The sequence below is a fragment of the Myotis brandtii genome, unplaced genomic scaffold (genome assembly GCF_000412655.1).
Source record: "Myotis brandtii unplaced genomic scaffold, ASM41265v1 scaffold744, whole genome shotgun sequence".
Taxonomy (NCBI): Eukaryota; Metazoa; Chordata; class Mammalia; order Chiroptera; family Vespertilionidae; genus Myotis; species Myotis brandtii.
Genome location: NW_005370965.1, coordinates 171,996 through 184,374, shown reverse-complemented (window position 1 = coordinate 184,374; position 12,379 = coordinate 171,996). Strand labels below are relative to the sequence as shown.

General features: G+C 42.3%; 1 protein-coding gene across 2 annotated transcripts in view; it reads left to right on the top strand.

Moving 5' to 3' along the window:
• Positions 1-489: 489 nt before the first annotated feature.
• Positions 490-12,379, top strand: part of DGKD (diacylglycerol kinase, delta 130kDa) — an 87,067-nt gene continuing 75,177 nt past the window's right edge. The window contains exons 1-3 of one of the 2 annotated variants that reach the window (XM_005882936.2): positions 490-550; positions 2,508-2,618; positions 4,243-4,323. In XM_005882936.2, coding sequence (XP_005882998.2) covers positions 524-550; positions 2,508-2,618; positions 4,243-4,323 — 219 coding nt within the window. In that variant the 5' untranslated portion in view covers positions 490-523. The remainder of the gene's footprint in view (positions 551-2,507; positions 2,619-4,242; positions 4,324-12,379) is intronic. The other variant, XM_005882937.2, reaches the window with a different exon arrangement.

Genomic DNA, 12,379 nt, shown 5'->3' with positions numbered 1-12,379 from the left:
AGCCCTGCAGTTTCCTGTGGGTGCTCGTTACAGGCTGCCTGATGCAAAACATAGCACATTATTCAGAGGTGTTATTTTCTTGACCACTTTTGGTTCATTGCTTTTGACCGAGTGTTTAAAAATACTCTGCAACATATCTATAGTATTCACAAGCAGTGAATCAGGAGAAGAAATGTAGTTTCTGAGAAAGCTTCAAAGAAATACCGACTTTATCTCTTCCCCAGCCTTTTCCGCTGAAACCCACCAGTCTTTTTCTGAGCATTCTTGTTCTATAAATAGAACAGCAGCTTTCCTTGGGTAGCCCACGATCAGTTCTCATTCGCTCTCTGAAAGATATGTGTGTGTGTGTGTGTGTTGGATTGTGTTTTAATTTTGCTTTTCTTATGTGTGATATGTGTAGCAGGAGATGCAAGAAAAAATATTCGAGTGTTTATCCTTTAAAAATAACTCAGAACTTTTCTGGGTCTGTGCTTGTTTTTGTTTTTTTTTGTTTTGTTTTTTTAAATTTGCATTTAAGAAAGAGATGGAAGAGATTCCTTCCCCTGCAGAGGTAAGGAAAACTCGTGGGCGAGGAGAGGTGCTTGCACCTGTGAGCAAGTCCTGTGGGGTCAAGAGGAAAGGCTCTCCTGCTGTAGGGTGCAGGCGTCTGAGGTTCTGAGCTACTGTCCACACTAGCTGGCCTGTGTCTTTGAAGAGCACATTGAAATGAACATCACCATGTAAAGAAGGGGTCTGCAAAGAAGGTCAGGAAATTCCCTGGGATTGGAGGTTGGGCTGTCTCTCAGCCTGGGTTCTGTCTGGTTCTGGTTTAGCATATGTTCCCGCGCTTCCAAAAAGCCAGGCCTTTGTTCAGTTAAGGATGGAGGTTTCAGACTCTGACTGTAGTTGGTGTGTCTCTCCTTTTGACCACTGGGTGATGTTGTGTTCCTCTCTCTGGAGCAATTACCTGGGAAAGCAGGTGGGCGACCTTCTTACAAGTAAAGGTGCAGGTATACATCACAGAGTGAGTAAGTAGATTCCTCAGTAGATTTTCTCCTGGGTTGGTTCTCTTAGGAGTTGAGAGCAGCTTCCATCATACCTGGCCTGTGGTTGTGAGCCGGCATGTGCCCAGGAAGTTCACAGAAGGGACATCCTGTAGCGGGGTAGGAGAAGAGCATGCTGTCTGCATTCCCAGGACACCCTGGACTGCTGTGCTGCTTAGGTGGGGGTTCTGCTGCACAGCCAGGTGTGTGTGGTGTGTGGGGGACAGGGGCTTTCTTCATTGTCATCATCTGGGGGCAGGTAACATTGCATCCTGAGTTCTGCTCCCTCCCTGGTTAGGAGTAGGCCGATGGAGGGAACAGATGACTAGTGCTCTGCTCTTACCTTCTGATGTATTTGGGGGACAGGAAGTTTCTATGTCTGGTTTTTTCTTATGTCATCTGAGGTGGCCCCAGATACCCAGATGCTTCTTACAGATACTTTTGAAAAAGTTACTTAAAATTTCTATGGGATTAGGTGATTAAACAAAAGCTTATTCGAACCAATATTCTTATCCTTTAACAGAATTTTTGTACATTCTGCCTCCATTCCGTGATGAGACTCTATGTAGAATGGACATTTCTATTAGGTGGGGTAAACCATACCCTGCAGACTCTGAGAGCCAGACTCTTGCTCATGCATCTTGTTTATTAGTTTTGACCTGTGTTAGTGGCTCCTATTGGTTCCATGTGTCAATGACCGGGTAGACTCTGGAGCATTTAACTTCTAAGTGATCCGCTGGGCTCTCTCAGCCCACTAGGTGTCCAGCCCATGGGATGCAATGTGAGGGGAACAGCTCCAGGATAAGCCATGCCCGATCTTAGCTTTCATTGAGACGAGGTGAGTAGACTGCTGTCCACCTCTTGATTCTCTTAACAAAACTCCTGTTTTGTTGTGGTCTCCTCAGATTTACAGGATGAGATAAATTTTAATGACTTTGGCTATCCACTTATCTCTCACTGTGTGGACAGACACATGTGCCTGGCCTGTGAATATGGGTGAGGGCTGAATGGGTCGCAGGTCTGGAGCCGCACTGAACCCCACAGCAACCTACGTCGACAGTTTTGGCAACAGGATCCTGAGAAATGGCAGGAGGCCAAAGAGCATGGAGACGAGGCCAAGAATAACTAAAAAAATACCAAATGCTGAAGTTGGAGAAGGCACTGGCCCAGGCCGCTTGCTGTGGTCCTTCTAACCTTCTGTCCATTTTTGCTGCTCCCCAGGCATGTCCAGGGCACACCTTGGGCCTCTGAAACTCCCACCACTTAGGCATGCCATCGCCCCACAGAGAATTGTGTTAGCCCTCCCCCAGCAGTGCGCTCGGCTTGTCCATAGGTCAAGGTCTGGGGAGAGTGTGAGAAATATTTCTGTTAGGCTGTCAGCAGTTAGAGACGCGCATGTACCAGACCGTCAGTGTGCAGCTTGGGTGGATGAGTGCAGTGGTGCTGTGAAAACGTGTGCTCATGAGTTCGTTTCTGTGCTTTCAGACTGTCATCAAAGAGGGGATGCTCACCAAACAGAACAATTCATTCCAGCGATCCAAAAGGAGGTACTTCAAGCTGCGAGGTCGAACACTGTACTATGCAAAGACTGCAAAGGTAAGGAGAAGTACCGGAAACTTAATGGGAGGAAATATCCGGGGACCTGCAGGGTGCTGGGTCTTCATCTGGGAAGAAATCTTCGATTTTTAGAGCTGTGTTTTCTAGAGAAAATACTCTAGGGTTCTAGATTTTATTTGTTCCCATGGAGATCTAGGTGCTTATAAACATTGAGTTTTATTTATTTTATGTTGTATGTCACCAACGGGGGAGGAGAAATGTCACAGAAATAACCATATTACAGCTGGATATCTTTCCTGCAGAAAGATTAGGGGTCACAGACTTATATATCTTTTATGGATTAGAGTGTATTTTTAAAAAGTACTTTGAGGTATAATTGGCATACAAAAAGCTATAGATATTTTTTAATGTATACATTTTGATGAGTTTGGAGATAAGTATACATCGATGAAACTAACACAAAGTATTTTTGAAATGTACGGGGCTTCTTGGTGTGTGAACAGCAGTTCCTTATCCCTGGGCTCTCTAGCCAGGGTACTTCCTGCTGGGTGTCATGTTGCACGTAAGACTGAAAGCTAGAATCACCGGGCAGATGCTGGGAAAGAGGAGGAGACAGCGAGAGTCACTAAGTTACCGCCATGTTTAAACAAATGTGGTCTTATACTTTTCAGATATTTGTGTGTTTGTAAAACTAGTTTTTGGTATTCTGAACACTAGTATTTTTGTATCATGTTGCTGTCAATACTGATATTTTGGTGTTAAGAAAAATCTGAAATCTGAATCATTTGCATTTTGAGGTGTATCCTTAGAGAGTTAGTACATTAAAATTTGAAATTGAACAGAGCACCTTGTTTATAAAGGGTTCTGACCATGTCCCTCATTTTAAAAAAAAACAACCTTACAGTTATTTTAGTTCTATGGGCATTAGGGGTTGGGGAGAGGTTATTTAAAAGGCCAAGCCTCTTTTCTGGGTTATTATTATTTCCTCCAGGGGTTCCCTATGGAGTCCTCGTAGAGGGGCCAGTAAGGTTAACAGGAGGTGGGGACTGTGATGGTAGGTTTGGGGGTAGAGGAGAGGAAAATGGGGCCTGTTCCCAGGCCTAGATTCCATACCTTTTTCTGGAGCCTTTCTCTCTCCAGGACTAGATACTTTCCACTTTGCTCCCTCGTTTTCTTTCACAGCCCAATGTCTTCTCTTTGGGTCAGTCTCTCTTCCACTAGAATAATTTATTTTAGTGGGGACCTTTCTTCCAAATTTGCTTATTGGAGAAGCTAGAGCCAGAAGGACAGAGGATCCTCAGTCCAGACCCCTGCTCTCTCAGGTAGATCCTATCTGAGGACATATTTCCCATTTAAAATGAAATGCTGATATTACAGAAAATAAATACAGAATTATATTATTATCATTATTTTTTCTACTAATGCAATCACTAGTGAACTCCCTGTTTAAAAAAAAATCATGGAGCCATGCCTGTGGCTAGATGGGGGGATGTTGTCAGCGCTTAGTTAGGCAACAAGCCTCCAATTTCAGGGTCCTTGGCATCTATGGATGCTTGACTGGGATTGAGGAGAGTGGTGGGCAGCATTGGGCCAGGGCTTAGGAACGTGCCCACCTCAGAGGTGCCTTAGCTTCATGCTGACTGTGGTCCCTGTGTCTCTCCAGTCGATCATATTTGATGAAGTAGACCTGACAGATGCCAGTGTGGCTGAATCCAGCACCAAAAATGTCAACAACAGTTTTACGGTAAGACTCTGGACACACATCTTTCCTGATTCTTCACCATATCTGGTTTCCCTTTTTAATTTGAACAAATGTGTGAGCAGTTCAGACTTTTTCATCCTTTTCACTCTGATGGGAACGATTCCTGGTAAATATTGAATTTAAGGCTTAAAATAATACTGTGGTTGGTGAATAACGGAGAATTTGGCACTTGTAAGCACAAAAGCTTGGTACAAATGAAAATTTTTAACATGTTGTAGTTTACATTTCTCTAACAGTTTTACATAGAAGTTTGTTTTTCATGATTATTGTAGAAAATTTGGAAAATACAGGCAAGTATGTTGAAGCAATGAAAAAATAGCCATAATTAGGCCACCTCAAAACAGAATGTTGATATTTTGGTGTATTTTTCTTTTTTTAGTTTTAAACTACCCCCCTCCCTCCCATTTATAAAAGTTTTGTGCTTTCTGCAAAGGTTCTAAGTGCATACAATCATATGACCCCCCTCCCTCCCCCCTCAGACAAAGGTAACAACTGTGCACTCTGGAGTGTTTATCTTTATTTCTAAACTAGAGGCCTGATGCATGAAATTCATGCAAGAGTAGGCCTTTGCAGCCCCAGCTGCCCCGCGGCCCCACCCCCTGCCCACTGGTCATTCCAGAAGGTTGTTCTGCCGTCGGTCTAATTAGCATATTAGCTCTATTATATAGGATATCTGTGTCTTCACCCACATCCACCATAAGATCATAGTGATCCTTTTGTATTTACACTTTTTTTTCTCTTGACAATTTATGGTGATTATTTCTCTGTGTTAATTGATCTGAATGTTCATCATATTTTTTAATGGCTATGTAGCATTTCTTGTATGACTTTCCAATTTTGGCTTCAGGAGTTGACTTTAGAACCTATAAGTTATGACTCCAATATTAGGAATGGAGCATTTAAAAATAGTTTTCTTAGTATTACTAAGCTATCTCATTTAGACATAAAGTATGCTTCCTATATTTTTTTTTCAATTCTTTGATAACAGTTAAGGTGGGTAATTTTCGTCATGTTTAGGATCCGATATTTTGGATTAATGTTAGTTTCAGATACTTCCAGGTTTTGTTTTTATCTTATTTAATTATTGATTTGACTGATTGTTGATGTTGCTGATACAAATGGGATTTTCCTTTCTTCATTTAAATTTCTACTTTGTGATGATGTAACTAACTGTTCCTGGTTTTGCTTCATGGCTTATCGAATTAGCCTTTCCTGTTGGTTTCTCTTATCTTATGCTTTATTTTACTTGGAATATTTTTAGCCTTTTCTCCATGAATTTTATGGTTAGTGTCTGGGAGAGACATCTAAAACTATGTAAATGATTATTCTTTGATATGTGGCTTTTAGAGTTTTTAATTTAATAAGAATAGGTATTCTCATTGGAGTGTTTTGAGCATTAATTTAGGTGACCAGTTTGGTTTTAGTATTTGTACATTTCCTAGCAATAAATTTTTCTTGGTAATGTTAAACTTTACAACCAAATTTTGGATTTAGAATTTTCTGTCCATGTGTGTGCTTTTCTTTGGTGTGGGAAAGTAGCCTTTGTTGTGTTTTGATTTCAGAGTTAAAATAGCTGCATAAAATTCATTTAGTAACTTTTTTTGATTTTATGTGTTCTGGAACACTTAAAAAAAATCTTCATTGTTGAAAGTATTACAGATACCCCCCTTCCCCCTCTCCCCCATTGCCCCTTCCAACTGGTTTCCGCCCTGCCCCAGGCCTTCACCACCCTGTTGTCTGTGTCCATAGGTAATGCATATATGCATATAAATTCTTTGGTTAATCTCTTCCCCCCTCACCCACTCCCTCCTTCCCTCAGAGATTTGTCAGTTTGTTCCATGTTTCCATGCCTCTGGTTCTATTTTATTCATCAGTTTATTTTGTTCATTAGATTCCTTGTTCGTCTATTTTGATTTTTAGATTCAATTGTTGATAGATATGTATTTATAGCCATTTTATTGTTCATATTTTTTATCTTTTGTTTTCTTCTTACTAATTGCTTTTCTTTTGCTGCTTTTAATATTCTCTTTGTCTTTAATCCTTGGCATTTTAATTATGATGTGTCTTGGTAGGGGCCTCTTTGGGTTCCTCTTGTTTGGGACTCTCTGTGCTTCCTGGACTTATAAGTTCAGATAGGGAAAGTTTTCTGTCATTTTTGTCTTCAAATAGGTTTTCAATATCTTGCTCCCTTCTCCTTCTGACACCTCCATAATGCAAATGTTGGTGTGGTTGAAGTTGTCCCAGAGGTTCCTTATAATATGTTCATATTAAAAAAAAATATATATATATATATATACACACACACACACATACATACATACACTACACATATATTATTATATAGGATAGAGGCCTGGTGCATAGGTGGAGGCCGGCTGGTTTGTCCTGAAGGGTGTCCCGGATCAGGGTGAGGGTCCCGCTGGGGTGCCTGGCCAGCCTGGGTGAGGGGCTGAGGGCCGTTTTCAGGCTGGCCACAGCCCCTTCAGGGTGGGGGGTCCCTGCTGGGGTACCTGGCCAGCCTGGGTGAGGGGCTGAGGGCCGTTTGCAGGCTGGCCAAGCCCCCCAGCGGGGACCCTCACCCCATGAGGGTGTGGCCATCCTGGGTGAGGGGCTGATGGCTGTTTGCAGGCTGTCCACAGCCCCCAGCCACCCAAGCTCCCAGTGGAGGCTGGCTGGAAGCAGGTATCTGGGATTTATTTGTCTTCTATAATTGAAACTTTGTTGCTTTGAGTGGAGCCCACAGCTGGCCAGGGCAGGCGGGAAGCTTGGCTTCCTCCATCGCTGGGGCAACCAAGCCTCCTGCTTGCTCCAGCTCCGTGGCTTCCGGCCGCCATTTTGGTTGGGTTAATTTGCATATAATTGCTCTGATTGGCTGGTGGGTGTGGCTTGTGAGTGTAGCGAAGGTACGGTCAATTTGCGTGTTTCTCTTTTCTTAGATAAGATATATATAAATATATATTAATTTCAGAGAGGAAGAGAGGGAGAGAGAGATAGAAACATCAAAGATGAGAGAATCAAAACATCAGAGATGAGAGAGAATCATTGATTGGCTGCCTCCTGCATGCCCCACATGGGGGATCGAGCCTGCAATCTGGGCATGTGCCTTAACTGGAACCTAACCATGATCTCCTGGTTCATAGGACAGCGCTCAACCACCAAGCCATGCTGGCCAAGCTATCTTCATATTTTTTTATTCTTTTTTCTTTTTGCTCTTTTGATGGGGTGTTTTTTGCTTCCTCATATTCCAAATCGTTGATTTGATTCTCAGAATCCTCTACTCTACTGTTGAATCCCTGTAAATTATTCTTTATTTCAGTTAGTGTATGCTTAATTTCTGACTGGTCCTTTTTCATGTCTTTGATGTTCTCACTAAGACATGGTATGTCTTGTAATTCTCACTAAGATCCTTAAAATTCTCACTAAGACCCTTGAAGCTCTTATTAAGTTCCTTGAGCAGTTTTATAACCATTGTTTTGAACTCTGTATGTAGTAGTTTGCTTTTGTCCATTTCATTTAGTTCTTTTTTTGGAGATTTCTTCTGTTCTTTCATTTGTGAATGTTTTTTTGTCTCTGCATTTTGGTTGCTTCCCTGTGTTTGTTTCTATGTATTAGGTAGAGCTGCTATGTCTCCTGGAATTGGTAGAATGACCTTGTGTAGTAAGTGCCCTATAGGGCCCAGTGGCTCAGACTCCCCAGTCACCTGAGCTGGCACTCTAGGTGCACCCCTGTGTATGTTGTGTGCACTGTCTTGTAGTTGAGCCTTGGTTGCTGTTGGCATCACTGGGAGGAATTGACCTTCAGGCCAATTGGCTGTGAGGACCAGCTGCGACTACAGTGGAAGAGCTGCTGTGCAGGAGACACCAATATGGAGCAGGACTTGCTTCAGTGGGGCTTAAGGTGCTCACAAAGTCTGCCCCTTGAGTGTGTTGCTCATGGATGTGTAAAGTTGTAAGTTGGTATGATCTGAAGCTGTCCACCTGGTGCACTGGCTCTGGGGCCTCTTGGGAGGTGCAAAGTCAGTCACTGCCTAGGTCCACCTGCCAGGAGCTACAGAGAGATCTGTAGATGGCTGCTACTTGTATTGGGCTTGGAAGTGCCCAGGCGAGGTCAAGCTCTCTTGGGCCTCTTAGTGATAGGTATGTGGCATGCTGACTCCAGCTGCTGCTTGTTTGAGAGATTTTAGGAAAGACTGAAGCCTAAGCTAGGACAGGCCATTCATAAAGAGAAGCTGCTGTAAAAAGCTTGGGTGGGGGCTCAACGAATCACCAGGGTGGAGCGAACAGTGTGAGCCAGGCTGATGAAAACTCAGATATGGCTTCCAGTCAGCTCTGCAATGGGGAAGGTCTCAGCATAGGAAAAATGACCCCTGCAAGCACCTCTGTCAGGGAGAAAGCTGCCCCTGAGTTCTTGCTCCAATGTCAGACAATTCAGTTCTTCCCCATATGTCCCTGGATCCCCCCTCCCTCCCAGCCTTTGCCCCAGTGCTGGAGTTCAGAGGGAGTGTCCAAGTAAGTTCATGTGCCCGCCCTTTAAGAGGAACCGCCTGGGACTCCAGCTGCCTCCGGGTTACTCAGTCACAATCCCTGCTGGTTTTTACAGCCCGAAATTACTGGGACTTCTCTTCCTAGCCCTGGTACCCTGGGCTGAGGGGTCTGGTCTGGGGCTGGGACCCTTTGCTCCTCACTGGAGCTTTCTGCAGCCTAGATATCCCTTCTGATTAAAAAACATGCCACAAGTGGGTGTCAGACCAGCCTGTTCAGCACCTGCGCCCCTTCTACCAGTCTTGATGTGTTTTCTTCTTTATTTCTCTAGTTGTAGAACTAGCTTTGTTTTTCTTATCTGATTTTTTAAACCCTGTCTTTTTTAATTTTTAAGAGAACCAGTTATTGGATTATTGATCAGTCCTGTTTACTCATTACCTAATTCAATTTCTGCGAATATTTATTGTCCTTTCTTGTTTTTCACAACTTTATTTAAAACAACTTGTTGATTGGCTTATTTTCATATACATAATGTCATATATATATATATATAAAATGAAAACATGAGGGACTGAATTTAACTGAGTGCCTTTTTGTTCACATGCCCAAAGTTGTTTTTTCCCAGTAGAAAAATGTTATTAAAGACAAATTATTTTTTGTTGATCATTGAAGTTATTGAAGAAAACTTTGAAGTATATAACTATAAATAGGAAATTTGAAACCATCCATATTGTGATTACCCAAATATACCCAGTAATATATTTTGGTTTATGTCCCACCAAATACATTTTATAAAATGCAATTTTTATTTTTTTATTTTTTTATTTTTTTTTTTATTTTTGCTAATCTAGCCTTTGCCTGAGGCTATCCGGCAAATGGCTCTGCGCAGGGCTTGGGCGGGGCGGGCTCAACAGGGCGGGCGGAGGGAGCCGTTATGGTGCCCTCAGTCCTGTTCCCAGAGGCTCTGCTTCTCAGAACCCCCGGAACCGCTGCAAACCTCGGAGGGAAAGCTGCCTTCCAACTGATGCCAGACACTCCCGCTTCTCCCGTTTGGGTCCGAGTCCCCAGCGATTCGCCCGTATCTGGAGCTCAGAGTCTGAGACTCCCCCCTGACCGAAAACGACAACCGCGCTCTCAGCCACCAGCCCGCTTTGCGCGCGCACCTCCGCACCTGAGTTTTTTCCACACTGCGCCTCCTCTGAGCCTCGGTGTGCTGTTATTTTTCCTTCTAGTTGAAGAGTCTCTCCTCAGCCAGCCTTCCTGTGGTTCTGGGTGATGTCCGTTCTGTCTTTTAGTTGTATTTTTGAAGTGGTTGTTTGTGGCAGCAGTCTGCGGTGTTTACCTATGCCGCCATCTTGGTCTCTCCTCTCCATATCCTAAAATGCAATTTTTAACTTTCTTCACGTAACAATGAGCTTTTTCTTTTATAATATCCTTCAAAGTCTTATTGATATTTTTAGTATTCCATCATATAAATGTATAAGTTTATGTATTCAGTCTCTATATTAAACATTTCAATATTGTGATGTACATTTGCACACAAATCCTTTTGTGCATTTCTGATTATTTCCATAGTATAAATTATTGGAAATGGAATTACATTTGAAGTAGAAAACATAAACTTTTAAAAAGCTTTTGAAAAATAAATGCGGTACTGATGCTTGTTACAACTTGGATGAGCCTTGAAAATAAGTGAAAGAAGCCAGACACAAATGGCCACATATTTTATGATTCCATTTATATGAAATGTCCACAATAGGCAAATCTGTAGAGACAGGAAGTAGATTAGTGGCTTTGAGCGGCTGAAGAGGAAGAATTGCCTGCTAAAGTGTGCAGGATTTTTTTTTTTTTTTTGAGGGTGACAAACTTCTAAAATTAGATATGGGAAATGGTTGCACAACTTTGTGAATATGCTGGAAACCACTAAATTGAATACTTTTAAAGGGCGAATTGTATGGAAATTCTATCTCAATAAAAACATGATGGAAATAGTATGCATTTTGGGACTACACTTGTTACTATGGAGCTGTCAGTCTGATCTGAGAATGAAGTCTGACTTATATTTCATCTCTGTGGGAAAATTTGTGCAAAGGACCAAATGCTCAGCTTCCAGATGTAGAGCTTGTTCTATGTTGGAGCCTTTGGAACTCCATTTCTGGCTGGTAGTCATGGGTGATTCCCAGCCCTCAGGGAAGAGGCACCTATTCTTTCACATTTATTTCCTATTTTGTTACTGCTCTAACACTGCCTTTTCATCTGAGGATGTGTGGAAGGACAAGAGAAAGAAAGATTCATACTGAGTTCCCCAGAAACATTCCAATATAAGGAAGCTCATCCCTTGAATAATCTGTGATGGTGCATGGAATATGGAGATAAATGGGGAGTGTTTGGTGCCCAGTCCCCTAGTCACGCTTCCATAGAGTCAGTAAGTTCTGGGCACTGGGGCTTTAGGTGATACAAATATTTTCTTTGCTTAAAATTCACTTTTAATGATCTGGCCCAATTCTCACCCCCTGCGATATTTACTGTCTGACCTCTGAACCTGTCACTCACCATGCAGCGAATGCAGGAGTCGTGTGCAGGTGTCTCTTCCATTGGCTGTGCCGTTCTGGAAGGCAGCACACGTGTTCAGGGAGTGAGTGCAGAATGAATCAGTGAATTCACCCAGAAGCTACTGCACTTTCTGGAATATCTCATTTGGTTTTCCAGCTATTCCAGTAGTGATTTCCAAGCTCTACAACTACTACTAAAATTTGATGCCTGGTACAAACTACCAGTCAACGAGAACTACTGTTAGCATGAATCAACCAACAGATAGAAACGTCTAAGGGAGATGGGCGGAGGTACTTGTAGGAGAGGAGAGGTTTTGAGACAGGCTTGATGGAAGAAATGGCATGAATGAGCTTCATGTAATTGGACAAGGGTCTGCCTCTCTTGTTCTTTAAGGACAGTGAGTCGGGATGAAGCTAAAAACATAGAGATTGCCTTTAGATTTCTCATAGGCAGAGCGGTGGCACTGGGTGCTTTCAGAAGGTGGGGAGTAGAGCAGACAGTGGGGCCAGCCCCTTACAAGGCCAAAAACACAGCAACATGACGAGAAGGAAAAGGGGATTTACCAGCTTCATGTCTCAGCCTCTGCAATAACATGAAATTCTATGCTTTTGATGATTAAACATGTTAATGCTTTTCTATGAAGACTAAAAGACTTGGTATATTATTGCCAAATTCCCTTAGAAATATCAATAAGATTTCATGAAAATGCTTATTTTTCTATCCTTTTACAAATACCATGTGTTCACATTTTAGAATATCTTTGCCACTTTGATAGTTTAAAAATGGTAATTTTCTTCTCCAATGATTAAAGTGAGTTGAGCTCAAACATTCCTTGCGGTCCATTGGCCATCTGTATTTCTCTCTTTATGAAATGATTTTTTTCATGTGCTTTTAGATAGTAGAGTATTTGTAGGGTTCAAAGTTACCTTTTTCTCTCACTCTTTGCCCTCAGGGGCTATAATAGTTGTAGTGCTCTTTTTTTTTTTTTACTAGATTTCATACAC